Consider the following 18,569-nt stretch of genomic DNA (forward strand, 5'->3'; position numbering starts at 1 on the left):
TCGCTGCTGCCCTCGCCTATGCGTTTACTGCCAAAATGCACGTGAGGGTGGCAGAGGAGTCCCCGGCTGCCCTCCTCTTCCTCCTGGGGCTCTCCGTGGCTCTGTCCCTGCTCTCCCCACCTCAGCCAGGCTGGATCCCACCCTGTTAAGATCCCATGAGCCCCCCTACTCCCATCCTGGGCAGGTTTGCATCAGCGCAGGTTTGCATCAGCGCAGGTTTTCCCCAAATCCTTCCCTGCGGCAGCAAGAGGCGGACGGCGTCCTGAAAGAGCGCTTGCGCCGAAAGCATCCTTGCTTCCGCTCGCATCTCTTAACTGTTGGGCAAGCCCTGGTTTCTTCCAGGAGGTCGCAGGGAGAAGGCTATATTTGGACATGTCTCTGCCCACAGAGGCTGTTGAGGACTGGGGGAAGCGGACTGTGACCCTTTGCAACGAGCCTGGACTGCGCGTTCACGCTGGCTGCAAGCAGATGAGGTTTTTATTAGCTCGGCTGTTTGGGCTCCGCGTTCCCCCGCCCGCAGCCGCTTACTTCACCAAACTTGGGGAGTCCCAGGCAGCACACCGGGCTGCGGAGACCAGCGCGCCTGGCTCTGCACGGCTGCCCTATGCGCTGTCCTTCCCCAGCGAAACTGGGGATGCTGGTGCCGAGGCGATGCCGGCAGCCTCCCCTTTTTTTGTGCAAACAGCCTCCTGCGGCCGCCTTCGAGGCGCTGCTGGCCGGGGCAGGGCCGGGTGTTTATCCCGTGCCGCTGGCCGTGCTCCAGCCACGTTCACGCAGCCGCCTCCCGGGCCGGGACTGGGGTCACGTCCCCCAGGGCAGGGGCTTCCTTGCTCCCCCCGAGCCGTGGCTGCACTGGGGGTCCTGCACCCCGAGAGCCGGCACGTACCCCCCACCCAGCACCCCGTAGCACCCTGTAACTCTAATTTCTAAGCGTGCGGGGTGGGGGGGGACTGTGCTGGGGGCGAGGCCGCGTCCTGCCTGGGGCTGGGCTGTGCCGGGTGACCCCGACCCTTGGGCAGGGGCGTAGTTTTGGGGGAAATCCGCAGCGGGTGGGGAGCTGGAGGCTGCGGGTCGGTTCCTCTGCAGCGAAGCCGCAGGTATCGCCCCCGTCTCTGCGCTAAGCAGGGGCCAGCGGCGCCAGCCCTTTGCTCCCTGGTATAAATCATTTACCTGCCCGCGACCTTCGCTTCAGCCCCTAGCCCGGGAAGGGGTCGAGGGGCCGGGGGGGGCGGGTTGGGGGGGAGTTCGGCTGGGGCGGGGGTGACCCCGTGCCTCGGAGCGGGGTGACGCCGCTGTGCGGGTGTCCCGCGGCATCCCGCGCCCCTCTCCCTGCCGGGTGCACCCCGCCGTCCCGGCTCCACTTTGGCCCCTTTATCTGCTGCGTGCTCCTCTTTGGTGGGTCCCTGTGCAGGGCTGGGAAGGCGGCCCAGTGCCGCCAGGAGGAGGAGGAGGAGGAGGAGGGGTGGGGAGAGGCCATGCCGGAGCTTTGCCAGATGTGGGAAAGGAGAGAAGGGGGGACGCTTTCGCTGCTGCTTCCCGCCGCCTCGGGGACCCCGCTCCTTGTCCTAGAGCCGCCACGCTCGCGGCTGGGACGGAGCCGCTCGCCCGGCCGAGCGAGCCAGCCTCGGGGCGAGCATCCCCAGGCCCGCGTGTCTCCCCGTGCCGGGGTGGGTGGAGAGCCGGGTGCCGATGGCTTCCCCCCGCAGCGCTCCCCACTCTCGCCTCCCTCCACCCCCCGCATTGTTCCCGGCCCGGCGGGCGGGAGGAGGAGCAGGGCCAAGGGCCAGCGTGCGGTAGGCGCCCGTGCCGCCGAGGCAGGCAGGAAGGCAGGCAGGAAGGCAGGCGTTGGGAGCGTGCCGCTGGCTGGAGCCTGCCTGTCATGTTGGTCGAGCTGCTCTTCCAGGCTGCCTGTGTGTCCCTGTTCCTCCCGGGCGGCCAAGGCAGGGTGTACCCCGGGAGGAAGAAGCCGGCCAGCTTTGCCGTGGAGAGGTAGCCGGGTTTCCCCCCCTTTTCCTTGTCCCTCTCCCAGCTACACCTGGGGACGGCGGCGTGCTGTGCCGAGCTCCGGCCGTCCGCCTCCTCGTGCCTCCCATCCCGGCCGGAGGGGCCGGCACCCCGCGCGTCCCTCCCTCTGTCCCAGGGTGGATGGCACCAGGGGAGCGTGACCCTCGCAGGGCTCCTGCCCCCCGCATCCGTGTCCTGCTCCCCACGTCCTGCTGGGGGACGTTTCTCCCCCGTTACCATGTGCTGGGGTGCTCGGGGCTAGCTGGGGTATGGTCCTCTCCCTCTGTCCCACCTCGTTTTGGGGTCACGCTGCACCCCGGTTCGCCCCGTGCCTGCCTTCCCCTGGATCCATGCCGTGCTCTGCTGCCCGGGATGGGGTGGCCGTGGGCACATCGTCACCGCTCCTGCGTGTGTCCCCCCCCTCGTCCTTGCGTTCCTGGAGCGGAGGGGAGGGCTCCCCGCGGGCTGGAGGAGCTCCCCCGGACCTTTGCTCTCTGCCCTGGGGGTTCGGGGCAGGGTGGCCTCAGCCTCTCGCCCGTCACGCAGGCGCCGCGTGGGGCCCCACGTCTGCTTCTCGGGCTTCGGCAGCGGATGTTGCCCCGGGTGGATGCTGTCCCCGGGCAGCGGGCAGTGCACCCTGCGTGAGTACAGGCTCTGGGGGCACGGGGACGGGTGGGGGTCCCTGCCCTCCTGACGGCCGCCTGTCCCCGCTCCCCACAGCGCTCTGCTCCTTCGGCTGCGGCAGCGGCTTGTGCGTCGCCCCCAACCTCTGCTCGTGCCCGGATGGAGAGCAGGGCATCACCTGCCCAGGTACCCACCCGCTCCCGGTCACGCCGAAAGCTGGGAGCCCCGGGCTTTCCTGGCGGGGCACGTTGCTCCTTGTCACCTCTCCCTGCAGCATCCCCCGGCGTGGTCCCCGTCCCTGGCAGGGGTAGGGGTGCTCTCAGGGCAGGGTGCGGTCCCTGGGGGATCCGGGGAGCGGGTGCCACAGCACAGGGCTGGGGTGGGAGGGTGGGTGGCAGCTGGGGTGGCATCGGTGCCCCGTGGACCCCCGTCCGTGTTTCAGAGCCGCCGGGGACGTGCGGGGAGTACGGCTGCGACCTCTCCTGTAACCACGGCGGGTGCCAGGAGGTGGCCCGCGTCTGTCCCCTCGGCTTCTCCATGGTGGAGACAGCCAACGGCGTCCGCTGCACCGGTGAGCCGGGACGGGGAGGTTCCGGTGGGACGAGGGGCTGTGGCAGCAGCGGCCCCCCCATCTCCAGCTCTCCCCTCTTGCCCCCAGACATCGACGAGTGCCTGAGCGCTGCCTGCGAGGGTCTCTGCGTCAACACCGAGGGCGGCTTCGTCTGCGAGTGCGGCCCCGGCATGCAGCTCTCCGCCGACCGCCACAGCTGCCAGGGTGCGGAGGGCCGGGGCACCGGGCTGGAGGGGCGAGTGGGGGCCAGGCAGGGCTGCTGACCCTCAGCCTCTGCCCCCCAGATACGGACGAGTGCCTGGCCACGCCGTGCCAGCACCGCTGCAAGAACAGCATCGGTAGCTACCGCTGCTCCTGCCGGCCCGGCTACCACCTCCACGGGAACCGGCACTCCTGCGTGGGTGAGCGCCGTGCGCCGGCTCCCTCTTCCCTCTCCGTGCCACGAAGCCCAGGGGACGGAGGTGCCCGTTGACCCCGTCGGCACGGTGCTGCTGCCTCGTCCTCGTCCTTGCGTGGGCCGTGCCGGAGGGGACAGCTCGGTGCACCGGGCTCCCTCCTGAGCCATTTCCCGGGGTGCAGCACCTCCTGCCCGGGCACCGATGGATAACTCCCCTTGTCCCCCAGATGTCAACGAATGCCGGCGGCCGGGAGAGCGCCGAGCCTGCCAGCACGCTTGCCACAACACGCTGGGCAGCTACCTCTGCTCCTGCCGCCCTGGGTACCGGCTCAGCGGTGACAGGGTCTCCTGCGAAGGTATCGGTATCCGTCTCCTTCTCCGGGCCAGGGCAGGGGAGCGGAGGGGGATGCCCCCGCTCCCTGCCTGCCCCAAGCGACGTCGGTTCCTTCCTTCCTAGGCTACCCCAAATCCATCCTGGCCCCATCGCCCATCCTGCAGTCCCTGCAGCATCCGCCCACCCTCGTCCTGCTCCCTCCTGGCTCTGGGGGACCCCTCCTGGTCCCCAGGGGCTCCCCCTCGTCCCACCACCCTGCCGCAGCTCCTGGTACCCAACTCCCTTCCTCCTCTCCTGCCCCGGCGTCCCCGGCCACCGAGCCACCCCTGCGTGCCGGGGGAGCCCCCGCTACCTCCGCTCCGCCGGCCCCTCGCTGTTGGTACCGGGGGGCCCCCCGGGAGCCGGGTGCTCGCTGGACAGAGCCGGGGTGCCGGAGCTGCGCCTGCCAGGTAAGCACCCCGTCCTCCCTGCGCCTCTCCCTGCCGCCCCAGCCTAAAATCGGGCTGAGCCGGCGTGTGGTCTTGCAGGGGGGACGCGTGCTCTGCGAGGCCGTGAGCTGCCCCGTCGCCTGCTCGCACCCGCTGCCCGCCCCGGCCGGGGGCTGCTGCCCCAGCTGCGCAGGTGAGCCCCGGCCCCCCCAGCCCTGCTGCCCGGGGCGGCCCCCCCTGACCCGCCTGCCTTGCAGGCTGCCTGCACGAAGGGGTGGCCCGGGCCGAGGGCGACGTCTTCTCCCCACCCGACTGGAATTGCACCGTCTGCGTCTGCCTGGTGAGCCCACGCCGTCCCGGGGCGGGATGGGGATGGGAGCATCCCCCCCCCCGCCCCCCCGCATCCCTCCCCGCATCCCCGCTCAGCCTGGGGACACGCGTCCGAGGCGATGGAGCGGGATGCGCCGGGGCGGACGGTGCCCTGGCACCGTCCCCCCATGGTGCGGAAGGGGCGCGTCGCCCCTCGGCTGCCCCGTGACAGCCCCGCACCGTCCTCCGCAGGCTGGTAACGTCTCCTGTATCTCCCCCGAGTGCCCCCCGGGCTCCTGCCCCAGCGCCTCGCCCGCTGACTGCTGCTCCTGCCAGCTGGGTGAGTCCCCCGGGACCCCCAGCCCCTGGGGTGTGGGGGGCAGGGGGAGCCCAGGGCTCTGCTGGGGATGGGGGTTCGGGGGGGGGGATTTGGCAGGAGCCGTGCTTCGCTCCCCGAGCCCAGCTCCGCTGCCTCTCTCCTCCCCAGCGAAGTGCAGTTTTCGGGGCCGCACGTACGCCCATGGCGCCCGGTTCAGCCTGGACGGGGACGACTGCACCACCTGCGTCTGCTGGGTAGGTCCTGGGGGGCTGGGGGGTCCCCAGGGATGCTCCGGGGCTTCCCCCTACCATCCTGCCGGAGGGACCCAGCCTTTGCTCGGGGCTGAGGCAGGACGGGTGGGCACGGGGCTGGGTCCGGCCGCGGGGCCAGCGGGTGACCCGTCCCCGTGTCCCCAGGGTGGCGAGGTAGAGTGCTCCTTCGCCCCTTGCCCCGTGCTGGACTGCCCGCAGCACCAGCGGCACCTGGGCCCCGGGCAGTGCTGCTTCACCTGCCGGGACCCCCCGGCCCCCGCTGGTGAGCCCACGCTGGGGGGCACCTGGGGACGGGCGGGGGACAGCGAGGACAGGATGCAGGGGACGCGTGGGGACGAGCAGGGCAGGATGCGGGGGACGCTTGGGGATGGGGAGGGTGGGATGCGGGGAATACCCGGGCACAGGGAGGGTGGGGTATGGGGCAGGTATGGGACAGCTGGGGACAAGGCTGGGACGTAGGGGACACCTGGGGATGGGGAGGGCAGGGGGAAGCGGGGCGGCTGGCTGTGGGGGTGCCCGGGGACTGGCGGGGTGCTGGGGGGGCTGCACAGCCGTGGGGTTTGGAGGGGGGGAGCGGGCACAGGATGGGAACCGCACGCGCGTCCAGCCGCGCACACACACGCCTGAGCGTGCAGCAGGAGGGTGATGGGCTGGGGGTGCCCGTGTCCCCCCCCGTCCCCCCCAGGTTGCTTTGTGGATGACAACGGGGTGGAGTTTCCCGTCGGACAGATCTGGTCTCCGGGCGATCCCTGTGAGTTATGCATCTGCCAGGTGAATGAGAACCTGCTCTGCTTCACTCGTCCTACCTGTCCCTGCCCCGGCGCACGGCTCCTGTCCCCCTCCTTCCCTCGGGACGCCGGGCTGCTCGTGGCCGCGGTCCCCAGCAGCTCCCCGGCTTCATGGGCTTTAAACCCCACGGTTTTGGGCAGCCCGAGGTCTCTGTCAAGTGCTTCTCCCCTGCAGGCAGACGGCTCGGTGAGCTGCAAGCGGACGGACTGCGTGGAGACCTGTCCCTACCCCATCCGCATCCCCGGGCAGTGCTGCCCCGACTGCTCGGCAGGTGACGGGGGTGGCGGGTGCTTGTCGGAGGGGTGCTGGCTGCGCCGCATCCCCTCTGCGTCCCCTGCCTGCGGTCCCGGGCAGGACCGGACCCAGCAAACCCGGGCTTAAGCAGAGAGGGTCTCCCGGGGGTCCCTGAGCCACCCGGGGACCGCAAGCGCCCCTCTCCTCCCCGCAGGCTGCACCTACATGGGAAGGATCTTCTACAACAACGAGACCTTCCCCTCCGTCCTGGACCCCTGTCTCAGCTGCATCTGCCTGGTGAGGGCTGCGCCGGGGACCACAAGACGTTTTCGGCTCCTGCCCCGTGGGCTGAGCCCCAGTTTTTTCCTCCATTGCAGGAAAAAGCTCCCGGGCGTTTCGGGGCTGCCCCCTTTTCCCCAGCCCGCCCCGGCGTGCGCTAACGCCCGGCCCTCGCGCGTCTCTCCCGTCTCTCGCAGCTGGGCTCGGTGGCCTGCTCGCCCGTGGACTGTGCCATCTTCTGCACCTACCCCTTCCACCCCGAGGGCGAGTGCTGCCCCGTCTGTAACGGTAGGAGCCGGGGCGGGGGGGGAGCGGGGGGCCCCGTCCCCCCACCCGCCGAGCCCCCCGCCGTGCCCTGAGCGCTGCTTCGCTCCCCGCAGACTGCAACTACCAGGGTAGGAAGGTGGTGAACGGCCAAACCTTCACCCCCGAGGGACAGCCCTGCACCCGCTGTACCTGCCAGGTGAGCGGGGCGCCCGTGCCCGTGGGGCGCCCGTGCCCGTGGGGTGCCCGTGCCCACGGGGTGCCCACGCCGGCGGCAGCGGGGACCGGGGAGGGGACGGCGGGGATGGCTCACTCCCGCCTTCGCCCCTCGCCGCCAGCGCGGGGAGGTGAGCTGCGAGAAGAGGCTGTGTCCCCGCTCCTGCGCAGAGCCCGCCACGCTGCCCGCCGCCTGCTGCCCGCCCTGCCAAGGTAACGGGGATGCCCGGGGATGCCCGGGCTCCGGGATGCCGGCGGCAGGGTCCCGGCTTGGGCCCCCCCCCCCCGCCCTGCAGGACACGGCCGTGCTGCGGCACCCCGGGGCGGTCGGGTGCCCCCCGCGCAGGCTGGGGGGTCCCAGGGGAGAGGCGGGTGCTAACCGAAAGCATCTCTCCGTTAGCCGCAGACGTCCGGCTCCCGCTGCAGAGCAGTGACCCGTCCCCGTCCCTGTCCCCAACCCACGAGGACTCACCCACGGGCACCCCACCACACCCCAGCCCCCCCGCATCAACCCAGCCCCCCCCCCACCTCCTGGCCCAGCTCCTGCTCCCCAACACAGCCCCCCTCGGCCCCTCTCCGGGGCGTGCAGGGGCCGGGGAGCCCCCTCCCACCACGCTGAGCCCCCCCGGGCACCCATCAACAGCCGCTCTGCCCCCTGACCCCCCCTCTGAGGCCGCAGCCCCCCCAGCTCCCACGGGCAGCCCCAGCCCGAGCCCCAAGGCTCAGGGACCCCCCAGGGACGCGGACCCCTCTGCCGTGCCACCAGCCGGCGGGGAGAGCCCCAGCGGGCACACGGCTGCCTAGGGCCCGGGTGCCACGCGTGCCTGGCGTGGCGTGAGCAGGAGGAGGATGAAGAGGAAGAGGAGGATGAGGAAGGAGAGGAAGAGGGGGGCTGCAGGACCAGCAGGCCTGGCCCACCAGGGCCCCCCCCGGGGTGGTGGGTGGCTGGGGAGGGGGTGCCAAGCGGTCAGGGTGGGCAACAGCATCCCCGCTCCCACGGGTGCATCCCCGCTCCCACGGGTGCACGGGCGCTGCCCCCCTCTCGGCCGTGCCGGGGTCCCCCAGCCCCTCAGTGCCCCACTGAGGCAGGACTGTGGGGCAGGACCAGCTCCCCCCCCACCCCCCGCCCCTCCCCACCGCTCTGGGTGCAGGATGCGGCACGGGGAGATGCTCCTGGCCGGGTGGGGTGCCCCGTGCCAGCCCCCGACCACGGCACGCACCCCTGGGGCGGGCGCTGCCCCCGGCTCCCGGCGTGGAGAGGGGACGAGCCGCCCTCCCTGCCACGAATAAAGTCACCCTGGTATTTATGCCCCGTCCCCCGCTCCTGCTTGCACCCGCGGGCGTGCCGAACCCAGCCATGGGGCGGGGGGGGGGGGGCTTTGGCGTGAGCGGCCCCCCTGGGATGAGGAGGGCAGCGCCGGAGGTGTTCGTACCCCCGGAGCGGGGTTTGGGGACGGGAGGGACGTGTCCCGCCCCAGTGGCAGGAGCGTGGCTGGGGACTTCGTTGCGGCTGGCCGGGGCCTCTGCAGGGTGGCCCTGAGGGAGCAGAGCTACGCCGGGGGGAGAGGGGTTTCTGGGGGCTGGCACCAGATTTTGGCTGCTCCTGCTCCAGACTTTCCAGGGGCTTGACCTGAGCAAAGCGCCCGGTCCCGAGAGACGTTTGCAAGGTGCTGAGGCTGGCGCTGCCGCTGCGAAGGGGCTCGCGGGGCACGGCTCTACCCAGGGAGATGGTGAAAAGACAGGTCCGTGGCTCCTGGGAGCTTGGCGGGGGCTTATCCAGGTGGTGTCCGGCAAGGGGAGATGGAGATGAGCGGTGCAAAGCACCCCCAGCACCAGGACGGGACCCAGCGCCGCGGCAGGCACGGTCCCCCCGGCCCCGAACGTGGGCGTCAGATGCCGGCAGGGGCAGAGCCCCAGCCGCGCTCCCATCCCGGTCCCTCGCGCTCCCCCCGCACCTTCCCCATCCCATCTGGCCACCGCCAGCAGCCACAGCCACCTCAGGGCGTGTCCCGGGGCATCGTGGGGATGGAAAGCAGCGGCCCTGGGGCACCCGCCTTTACGTGGGGCTGCGGGGAGGCATGTCCTAGCCCCGGATGAAGAGCACCGGCCACCCCGACAAAGCCTGCCCCAGGTCGCTCCAGCCCCAGGGACGCGGTGGCGGCGTCGGAGCGGCCGAGCCGGTCCTTCGCAGAGAGACGTGGCACAGCAGGGCTTCTTCATGGCTTTATTGTGCTCAGGAGGGGACGGGAGCGCCGGGCAAGGGTCAGCCCTGCCAGCAACCAAGCTGGGGGTGCCAGGGCAGCGGGGCGCGCTGCCTGTCCCTGTCCGCAGCACGGCGGTGCGCTCAGGACAGCCGGGACAGCCCCACCATGTTCTTGGCCCTGTTGAAGATGACGTAGTACTCGCGGATGAAGACATCCCCCAGGATCCAGATCTCGCCCGACTCGGTAGGGGCGTCCATGCCTTCGAAGCCAAGCATGCAGTACCCGTCCATCTGCAGCCAAAGACGCGGTGGATGGTGGTTACCAGCTGCCAGACCCCCCCAAGCCCCCCCAAGTCCCCCCCCAACTCCCCGGCGGGATGCTCACGTCTATCACGTAGGCGCTGGGCGGCACGGGGAAGGCTTTGCCGTTGATGTGGAAGACAACGTCGGGCAGGGTGCTGACGGTTTTGCAGCTGACCTGGGGGGGACACGTGGTGGCAGGTGAGGGTCAGCGGCCACCCCAAGAGCGACCGCCTGCCCCGGGGAGCGATGGGTACATCGCTGCCGCACCGTGGAGCAGCCCCGGGGTCCGGCTGGGCACCCCGCAGAGCCCCAAAGGTCCCCAAAGCCCCGCGCGCTCCCCCGGGGCCTCACCTCGCCGTTGGAGTTGGCACCGAGGGCGTTCAGGATGGCGCTGAGGGCTCTGTTGGGCACAGCCAGCAGCGAGGTGCCCGTGTCCACGATGGCCTGGCAGCCGAGGGAGCAGGCGACGTCCGTCCCACCGATGGAGACGCTGGGGAGAGGGGTACGGGGTGAGCCTCCCGGGCGTGGGACGAGGGGCTGCACCCCCCCGAAACATTGGCTGGGGGGCAAGGGGAGGCACCGAGCCTGCGGGCTGCGCGGGGACTACCTGTCCATGGTGATCTGCCAGTAGGTTTCGGCGGAGAGAGGGATCCAGCTGATGCCGTTGATGGTGTAGTAGGGGTCGATGCCACCGAAGAGGACGAAGCTGCCGCTCTGCTCGTTCCTGCAAGGGGGAAGCCATCAGGTGGGGGTCCCACCCCACCACCACCACCCCGCTGGCAGTGCCATCACCAAGGGGGGCTTTGCTGCCATCCTCCTCTGCCGGTGCCGATGCCGGCAGCGGTGAGCCATGTCCCCCAGGAGCCACAGAGCGTCGCGCCACTGGGGAACAGTGCCGGAGCCAGCCCCAGCGGGAGGGAAAGAGGAGAAAATCCTCGGCGAGGGCTGGGCGGCTCTGGCCAGGGCTTACTTGCTCAGGTAGACGGAGAAGAGGTCCCTGTCCACAAGATGTTCCATCATCATGTTGTCGAAGACAGGGGTGGCACCGGCGGAGGAGATGCTGGGGAAAGCCAGCCCCAGGATGCCATCGAAGGGGGTGTAGTAGAAGAAATCGCCGGGCTCGGTCTCGGACAGCCCGAAGATCTGGTCGATGACGTTAATGTCCGCGACCTGGTTGGGCAGACGGGGAGAGTGAGAGGGGCTTGGTTTGGGCGGGCGGTGCCCCGCTGTCCCCGCTCCCGTGGGACGGGGGGGCTGGTGCCTTACGGTGACAATGTCGTAGCCCAGGACGCCGGTCATGCTGCCAGTGCCGTAGGTGATTTCGAGGGTGTCGTTGGTGCCGATGAAGGTGGAGGAATCCGCTGGGTTGAAGCGGTTGTGGTTCCCTGTGGGTAGGGGAGGGATACGGTCATCCTTGGTCGATGACCTTCCGGTGCCTCCCCCATCGCCCACCGTCCCTTGGGAGAGACAGGGCAGAGCCGTCCTCGGCTCCCAGCCCCTCCAGGGGCTCCCGGAGCCAGGCAGGGCGGGGTGCTGGCCAAGCCCAGGGCTTCCGCCGCCTTCACCCCTTGCCCAGCCGGCCACGGGGCTGCCAGACACCTACTGCAGGCTGGGCTGGAGCAGTACACCGAGGGCACCCACAGGTTGGAGGAGCCGGTATCAAAGATGACGGTGAAGTCCTGGCCTGGGGTCCCGATGGAGATGGTGCCGTAGTACTCGTTCTGTCATAGCGGGATGGGAAAGGGATTAGTGGGATGGATAAGGGGCTAGCAGGATGGACGGTGGGCTAGTGGGATGGGTAAGGGGTTAGCGGGCTGGGTAAGGGGTTGGTGGGTCAGGTAAGGGGCTGGTGGGTCAGGTAAGGGCTTAGGGGGATGGGGAAGGGGAAGGGGAAGGGGCTAGTGGGTTGGGTTAAGGGGCTAAGGGGAAGGGGCTACTTGGTCAGGTAAGGGGCTAGTGGCACAGGTAAGGGGCTGGTGGGTCAGGTAAGGGCTTAGGGGGATGGGTAAGGGGTTAATGGGTCAGGTAAGGGGCTAGTGGGTCAGGTTAAGGGGCTGGTGGATCAGGTAAGGGGCTACCGGCATGGGTAAGGGGCTGGTGGGTCAGGTAAGGGCTTAGGGGGATGGGTAAGGGGCTCGTGGGGATGGGTAAAAGGCCAGCGGCCCCGTGGGCTGCCCCGCGGGTGCCAGCCCCTCTGCCCTGCCGTGCTCACGTCCATGTAGTTCTGCAGGGGCTCGAAGGAGCGGTGGGTGTGGAAGTACTTGGAGGCCGGGTTGTAGGGGTACTGCTTCAGGTAGTGCTCCAGCAAGCCATGCTCCCGCAGGGACTGCCGCAGCGACTTCCCCTTCCTCAGAGGGATCCTGGGGTGCAGGGGAGAGGGGAGCCGAGCCGTCACCGGGAGCTGGGCGGGGATACGGCACCCCTGCCACGCGCTCGCCCCGTCCCGCAGCCCCTCGTGTGGGACCCGGGCGCCAGCCTCGCTGAGCCTCGGCCACGGGGAGGGGGCCGCAGGTTGTCCCCCCGGCCCCGCCGGGAGCCGGGCAGTCGCCCCCGCTTGCCTCCTCCGGCGTGGGTGCTGGAGGTCCTCGGGACCACGGCGGCTATGTGGGCGCCCCGACGCTTACCTGTGGACGAGGCACTGGGCCAGGGCCACCAAGCTGAGGAGCAGGAGCAACTTCATGGTGGTTGCTGACAGACGGCGACCGAGGTGAAGAGACACACCGAATGTGCCACCGGCTCTAGCCCAGCTCCTTATATCCCAGCCACGCTTGTTTGGCCAGCGTCCCCGATAAGAAAGGCAAACGGCTGCGGGGGGGAGTTATCACAATGTCCTTAAGGGAGACGGGGGGAATGTCAAGGTGAGGGCTTTCCATCTTCACTGGGGTCAAACGCCGGGGCGCAGGGATGCTTGCAGCAGGCTGGGGCTGGGACACAGCACCCTCCAGTTACTCCGCGTCCCGAGGGGGAGGCACTGGGGGGGCAGGGGGGGCGGTGAGGGGGACGCAGGGCTGGCTGCGGCCATTTCTGGGCATTCGCCCCCCCACACTGACTACCCATGCATTACACAAGCCGGCAACGCGGCTGCGGGCGAGGAACCGCAGTGTAAATCGCACGCCATTAGATAAAAGCACTTATTTTCCAGTCGGCCCTAGCTGGCCGGGGTAGCCACCGCCGCCGCGGGCGATGACGTTTTCCCCAGCCCCTGGGGAGCTGCAGTACGAAGGGTCCTGGGGCTGCTCCGGACCATCCTTGCCCTGCTGCGAAGAGCAGAGTTTCTGTCCGCAGGGGTTTGTCAGGGTGAAGCTGGCACGGAGATGTGGGGCTGGCACGGGAGCACCGGTACTTTGGGGTCCCCTGGTCCCCCCCAGCCCCTCGCTGGAGGGTTTGATCCTGGGGGGGTTGCATCTTCGTGCCCCTCCCGCCCAAGGGTACACGTCCCTTGGGGGGGGGGGGGGGGGGCTGGGGACAGCTGGTGGCCCCCCGCCGCTGCCCCGAGCACCCCAGGCTGCCTTGGGGTGCCCACCCATGGGTGCCAGCCAAGCCCCGGCTTCATCTCGTGCCTGGGCCGTGGCTGGCCGTAACCCCGTGGCAGACACAGAGGTTTGCACAAGGGGCTCCACCAAACGCCATTGCCGGGGGCTTGGTAGCCACAGCGGGGTAAATTTGGTTAGCGTTACACCTACATCCAAGGGGCAAACGCGGGCATTCCTCACCGGCTTCATCCGTTACAGATGCCGGCTCCTGGTAGCTCGACACAGCGCGTCTCCGCCTGCCCGCCCCGGGGCTCCGGGCAGGGGGTGGAAGCCCACGTCCTCCACCTGCAGCCCCTGCCTGGGCTGGGGTCCGCCTGGGCAGAGCGTGGCAGAGGAGCTGCGCTGCTGGGCTCCGGCATAGAACGGTTTGGGTCGGAAGGGACCTTAAAGATCATCCGGTCCAACCCCCTGCCACGGGCAGGGGGACCTTCCGCTAGATCGGGGTGCTCCAAGCCCCATCCAACCTGACCTTGAACACTTGGGGCATCCACAACTTCTCTGGGCAACCTGTGCCAGGGCCTCACCACCCTCACAGTCAGAATTTCTCCCTAATATCTAATCTAAATCTCCCCTCTTTCAGTTTAAAACCCTTAGCCCTCATCCTATCCCTACACTCCCTCCCCATCTTGCCCGTAGCCCCCCTTTAAGAACTGGAAGCTCTCCCTGGAGCCTTCTCTTCTCCAGACTAAACCACCCCAGCTCTCTCAGCCGTTCCTCACGGGGAGGTGCTCCAGCCTCCGATCATCTCCGTGGCCCTGCTCTGGACCCGCTCGAGCAGGTCCGTGTCTTTCTTACGCTGGAGCTTCATCTACCTCCATCTATCCCAGGGCTGCCTGAGGAACTGGGACAAGCTGGGAGGGTGAAACTGGGACCAGCTGGAGGAAAGACTGGTTGCCGCTGGTTGAACGATGCCAAGGTCACCCACGCCGGACTGCGTCAGAGGTGCCCGGCACCGGACCAGGCGTCCCAGCCTCCATCGCAGCACCACATGCGTGAGATGTGGCTGCGGGCACGGTCACCTTGTCCTGCGTTTGGGGCAAAAACAAAGCCAGACCCTGCGCCAGCGAGCTGGGGACCAGCCTGCCCAGAGGCACCATAGGGGCTGAAGCTGGCTTTCCTCCCTCCGTACCAGTTTCAACCCAGCTCTGAATAATAAAATTGAGGATAGATGCTAAATGGCACCGGGGGAATGAAATGAATAAGAACCCGGTAGGATCCGATGGGCGCTGTTGGGAGGAAAGGGATGAAACATCTAATTCTCCCTGAGCAAAAGGGAAGATGTAATGTGTTCAGATGGGGGGTGGGGGTCTGGAAAGGAGAAGGTCTTGGCTGACCCCCAAAATGGAAAATCTGGACCTGGCAGGAGGCCACAGCCTGAAAACCCCGCACGGAGCCTTGGCATCGTGCTCCCCACTGGCCTCGTGAGCCAGTCTGTGCCTGCAGGTACCTGTAAACCACAACGAAAATCGGAGATTAGACAAGAGCATCTACTTCACGCTTCGCTCCCTCGCTCCCCCGGCCCCGCGCAAGGCAGCAGCGCGTTTCGGTGAATACGAGCTCAGATAAGGAGCAGCCCTCGCAAAGGGGCTAGCTTGCTGCAAACACGTCCTTGCTGCGCTACACGTGGAAAACATTTATTGGTAGAAGGTTTATCGGAGCAAAGCGCTCGAGGACGCGTCCCTCGGCGGGGAAGCTGCCGTAGCCAGCTGCCCTGGGACCGCTCCGATGGGCTCTTAGATTGCATTTCTTTCCCCCAACGCACCGGGTGTCTGCACGTAGGGAAGACGCTGTTCCTGCCGGGAAAAGCCCCTTCGTCCACAGCACACAGGGGGTTTCACTGCTCCACGGGGACGGCTGGCACGGGGGCTCAGGGTGTTTTGCCCGGGGCTGCTGCAGGTATTAGGAACAGCTGCTGCAAATTGCATTTATATATCAGGGAGATTCAGAGCTGGGGCTTGCTGCTTTGCCTGGCTCTTGTTTGATTGCCCTGTCCTGGGAGCCCTTTGCAAGCTTCCTTGTAGCTTTGGTGCTGGTGGAAGGCAGAGGCTGCACCCCTGCAGAGCCCGGCCCCGCAATGGCGGTGCTTTTGGGGAGCAGTTTGGAGAGCTGTCAAGGCTCACGCCTTCCAAGAACTGAGACCCGGGGCTTCCTCTAGAAGGAGGCTGTTCGGGAGCTGCTGGGCTCCGCGTGTGCTCCACGCCGGGGCGGATAATCCCGTGGGAGGTCCACGGGAGCCGGCGTGGGCTGCGGGAGGTGGCGGCTGGAGCTCCGCAAAGGCAGTAGCCGCGGGCAATGTGCTGGTGCGGCTCCCGCATCAGGGAGCCTGTGATGGAGAGAAAGCTCCTGCTGGAAGGTGGAAATGGTCCTCGGTCCGGCTCCACAGCGGGGAACGGGAGGTAACCGGTGGGTGCGGGCGAGGAGCGATGCGGGGGGGGAGCAGGGCGGTACGTGCCCCCTCTCCTCGGGCAGGGATGGAGGTCCCGGGGATGCCAGGGTGGACTTCCCTCTGTTTGTGGGAAAGGTGTTAGCTGGGACATCCAGCAGCACGTATCTGCTCAGCGCGGGGTGATGTCGGGGTGAGCTGCCTCCACGGTGCCCTTCTGCACTGATGCTCACCCTGCATTGATTTTGGTAACGAGCAAAGAGACTTCTCCGAGAAAGGGAAAGCTGCAGGGCAGTATCATTTCAAGTGCTAAATTCTTCCTTCGGAGCAAGTCAGCGAGTTGGGCTTTGGGGACTGAAGTCTGGACTCGCTGCCACACCCCACGTCAACCTGGTCTCCCTTGCTTTTGGGGCGGCTAACTCTTGGGGTTTTTTTCCCCCAGAATATTAGAGGAAACAAAAAGGACAAGTTCTTCAAGAGCCGTTTACCAATTTAATTCCTTTTGTTGCCAAACAGTCAGCACATTCGGACATAACACAAACCTCTCTGGGCACAGAAGGCAGGGACTAAGCTGTGCTCTCACGGCAGCCCTCCTTCTGGGCAAAGAGGCCGTTTGGGGTGAATGCTCTCCTCGTATTGAAAAAACAAACTGGAAAAGCCTCATGCTCAGGACCAGTGTTTTAGTGAAATGTAACTCGGTTTGTAACATCAGGGAAATATAACTTGTTTTATTCTGTAACCCTGGCAGCGATGGGTTTGCCAGCAACGAAAGCTCCCTTGCCCAGAGCAGCAAACGGACCAGAGAAGCGGCAGCAGCTGAACGCCCGCTCCGTTTGGATAAAAAGGTACCTCCCGCGTTTCTGTGCTGCTATACGTGCCTCTAGGTGAGCTGGCCTCTTCTCAACACCCAAACCGTATCCCAGATTCGGGGATCATATCATGCAGTGAAGACTCAAAGCAATTTTCCAATCTTTTACTGCAGGCCCCTTACCGCACGCAATTTTTGCTGAAACAGAGCTCCACGTGCGAAGTTGTAATCACCGAGGATCAGGATTTTATTTTTTCGATGAAATAATTTGTAAAATTACGGGAAGTTTTAGGATAAGCTCATTCTTCTGTCAATAAATCCCGTCGCCAGGAGCTGATGAAAAACTGTATTCAGAGAGGTATTGATTTTTGTACGTATCATTACACACAGAACGAAGTTGTGGAATTCAGCACCAGAAAAATCTCAGAAGAAAATATTTAGCACCATTAAAGTCAAGAACAAAAGAAATGGGGGAGGATGGAAAATAATCACTTTTAGGGTGCGAAATGACTTTTCCCGTAGACGCTTTCTCAGATGAGAAACCCTGAAGCGCATCTGATGACTAGGGGGAAGGTTTAAAGCAGGTCAGCCAGCCCCCCGTCCTGGCCACGGCACGGCTCTCCACACGGGCTTGGCATCGTCGTTCCCTTCAATCTTGAGGGCTAATTCCTAGGGGAAGGAGTTTGCTGGGGAAACATACGGGCTTGGTCTTTCCTGGGCTGGAAGTGGTCGTGGCTCGTGCTGATGGGTCCAGAGATAAGGGTCCTCTCCCTCTAAATCCTTGCTCTTGGCCCCGGTCCCCCAGGACAGGACCCTGCCATGCCAGCTGCCTGGCAGGACAGCCGGATTTCAGCCCTCTCCTATTGCACTGAGCTTCCCTGTGCTGGTGACTCCGTGGCTGCCCCTCTTTCCTGAGCCCTTTCCACTCAGGCTTCGTTAAATCTTTATTATTATGGTTTTTTCAGAGCCCTCTTGGGAACGTCAGACCCTTGGAGCTTGGAGGTAGACGTGGTGTGACCCATCTGTCACTTAACATCCTTCCAGCCTCGTGGCCTGGGATGGGAGGGGGAAAGCAGCCGCACAAACAGCCCGGTGCCTTCATCGTGTCGGTGGAGAGGGGGATGGCTCTGGTGACAGCGATGCTGGGGACGGCCAGGCTCGGGATGCCATCGAAGGGGGTGTAGCACAAAAAGGAGCCAGGCTCAGGCCAACGGTCTGGTTGTTGACCTGGATGTTTCCAACCTCGGTAGAGAAATGGAAGGAAGAAGACACGCCGGATTCTGGAAAAATCTGCCCTTTGCCTCCAAAGGGAGCAGGGAACCCTTAGGAAACTCAAAACCAAGCTGCCAAGAGCTCGAAACGCCACTCTGCTGCGTCCCCACCGCGGCAGAGAAGGCGGCTGAGGGGAGGGCAGGGAGCAGGCAGTGCCTGCGGCACACGGTGGGGCACAGGCTGGGTGCCGGGCACGGGCCTGGGTGCCCAGGTTGGGTGCCCGGGCTGGGTGGCAGAGGGTGGCCGCTCTGTTGTAGCTCTGCTTGGCGGCAGAGGGCACCAAACGATGCGGAGATCCCCGCCGTGTTCTCCAAAAGCAGATGGAGACCAGCTGGAGGGACGGATCTGGAGGCTTTTAGTTCTGGTTTGCTTGTTCCTGATGCAAGCCGTGGCTGGGTTAGGATTCCTGTTCCATAAAATCCCCAAAGAGTTCTGCTCGTGTCCAGCAAACTGTAAGATTTCCACGTCTCTTGTTTCGATGGCCGAGCAAGGCTGGATTTGAGTCCCTGCGTGCAGAGGCTCTACCTGGGCTCACGATGAGCTTGGGCTACGCAGAAGCATTAAATGACTCGTACGGAGCCCCAAAATAAAGCGCCCGGCAGCCCCAGACGGGTTCGGTGGTGGGTGGAGGACAGCTGGTGGTTGAAGTGGTTGCGGTTGACTGCAAAGGCAGAAGCGTTGGGTGGTGACCGTGACTCTCCCCTGCAGAGAAGGGCTGCGGTTGAAGCGGCGCAGGACTGGTGACAAGAACGTTTTCTTGCTTTGCTGCTTCCAGCGACCGGCAGCAATTTGTGTGTGAAGAGACGGCCCCTCTAAAGGCTCCGTGAGATGCGCTGGAGGTAACGCGTACGATGCCCTGAGCGATCTAGGTCACCAACAACAGGAGATGGGCACCTCCAAGAGCTGCCTTGGCTCTAAGATGGGCCCTGAGCGGCAAATAAATAAATCCCTGTCAGGAATGCAATAGCCGCAAGGCCGGGAGACCGTTGCAAATTATACGATCAATTCTGATGGCTAGTTGCCTGAA

General features: G+C 66.3%; 3 protein-coding genes across 3 annotated transcripts in view; 1 reads left to right on the top strand and 2 right to left on the bottom strand.

Annotated features, from left to right (window-relative positions):
• Positions 1 to 10,118, bottom strand: part of TKFC (triokinase and FMN cyclase) — a 34,009-nt gene extending 23,891 nt beyond the window's left edge. The window contains exon 1 of the mRNA XM_075501847.1: positions 10,108 to 10,118. The gene's annotated coding sequence lies outside the window, so the exon portion shown is untranslated. The remainder of the gene's footprint in view (positions 1 to 10,107) is intronic.
• On the top strand, positions 1,698 to 8,326 carry VWCE (von Willebrand factor C and EGF domains). Its single transcript, XM_075501834.1, has 20 exons — positions 1,698 to 1,989; positions 2,551 to 2,645; positions 2,725 to 2,814; positions 3,071 to 3,199; positions 3,287 to 3,403; positions 3,484 to 3,600; positions 3,824 to 3,952; positions 4,054 to 4,379; positions 4,458 to 4,551; positions 4,616 to 4,698; positions 4,920 to 5,007; positions 5,155 to 5,240; positions 5,403 to 5,520; positions 5,944 to 6,029; positions 6,222 to 6,318; positions 6,496 to 6,578; positions 6,758 to 6,848; positions 6,941 to 7,023; positions 7,163 to 7,253; positions 7,441 to 8,326. Exons 1-20 carry the CDS (start codon positions 1,880 to 1,882, stop codon positions 7,842 to 7,844), a joined length of 2,517 nt encoding a protein of 838 aa, XP_075357949.1. The 5' UTR covers positions 1,698 to 1,879; the 3' UTR covers positions 7,845 to 8,326.
• LOC142410041 (pepsin A-like) lies at positions 9,266 to 12,519 on the bottom strand. The gene is made up of 9 exons (XM_075501915.1): positions 12,171 to 12,519; positions 11,759 to 11,906; positions 11,150 to 11,267; positions 10,813 to 10,931; positions 10,517 to 10,716; positions 10,154 to 10,270; positions 9,898 to 10,036; positions 9,629 to 9,721; positions 9,266 to 9,534 (listed from the first exon to the last, which is right to left on the bottom strand). Exons 1-9 carry the CDS (start codon positions 12,224 to 12,226, stop codon positions 9,385 to 9,387), a joined length of 1,140 nt encoding a protein of 379 aa, XP_075358030.1. The 5' UTR covers positions 12,227 to 12,519; the 3' UTR covers positions 9,266 to 9,384.
• Positions 12,520 to 18,569: the final 6,050 nt, after the last annotated feature.

This window comes from Mycteria americana, chromosome 5, assembly GCF_035582795.1.
Source record: "Mycteria americana isolate JAX WOST 10 ecotype Jacksonville Zoo and Gardens chromosome 5, USCA_MyAme_1.0, whole genome shotgun sequence".
Classification (NCBI taxonomy): Eukaryota; Metazoa; Chordata; class Aves; order Ciconiiformes; family Ciconiidae; genus Mycteria; species Mycteria americana.

Bases quoted from the DNA above. Each gene is read 5' to 3' on its own strand.
- VWCE (XM_075501834.1), top strand. From the start codon at position 1,880: ATGTTGGTCGAGCTGCTCTTCCAGGCTGCCTGTGTGTCCCTGTTCCTC. The intron at 3,404-3,483 runs GTGCGGAGGGCC...TCTGCCCCCCAG, and splicing joins CGACCGCCACAGCTGCCAGG to ATACGGACGAGTGCCTGGCC. The intron at 6,849-6,940 runs GTAGGAGCCGGG...CGCTCCCCGCAG, and splicing joins GTGCTGCCCCGTCTGTAACG to ACTGCAACTACCAGGGTAGG.
- LOC142410041 (XM_075501915.1), bottom strand. From the start codon at position 12,226: ATGAAGTTGCTCCTGCTCCTCAGCTTGGTGGCCCTGGCCCAGTGCCTC. The intron at 11,907-12,170 runs GTAAGCGTCGGG...CCTGCACCCCAG, and splicing joins GCCCAGTGCCTCGTCCACAG to GATCCCTCTGAGGAAGGGGA. The intron at 9,535-9,628 runs GTGAGCATCCCG...CTTTGGCTGCAG, and splicing joins CCAGCGCCTACGTGATAGAC to ATGGACGGGTACTGCATGCT.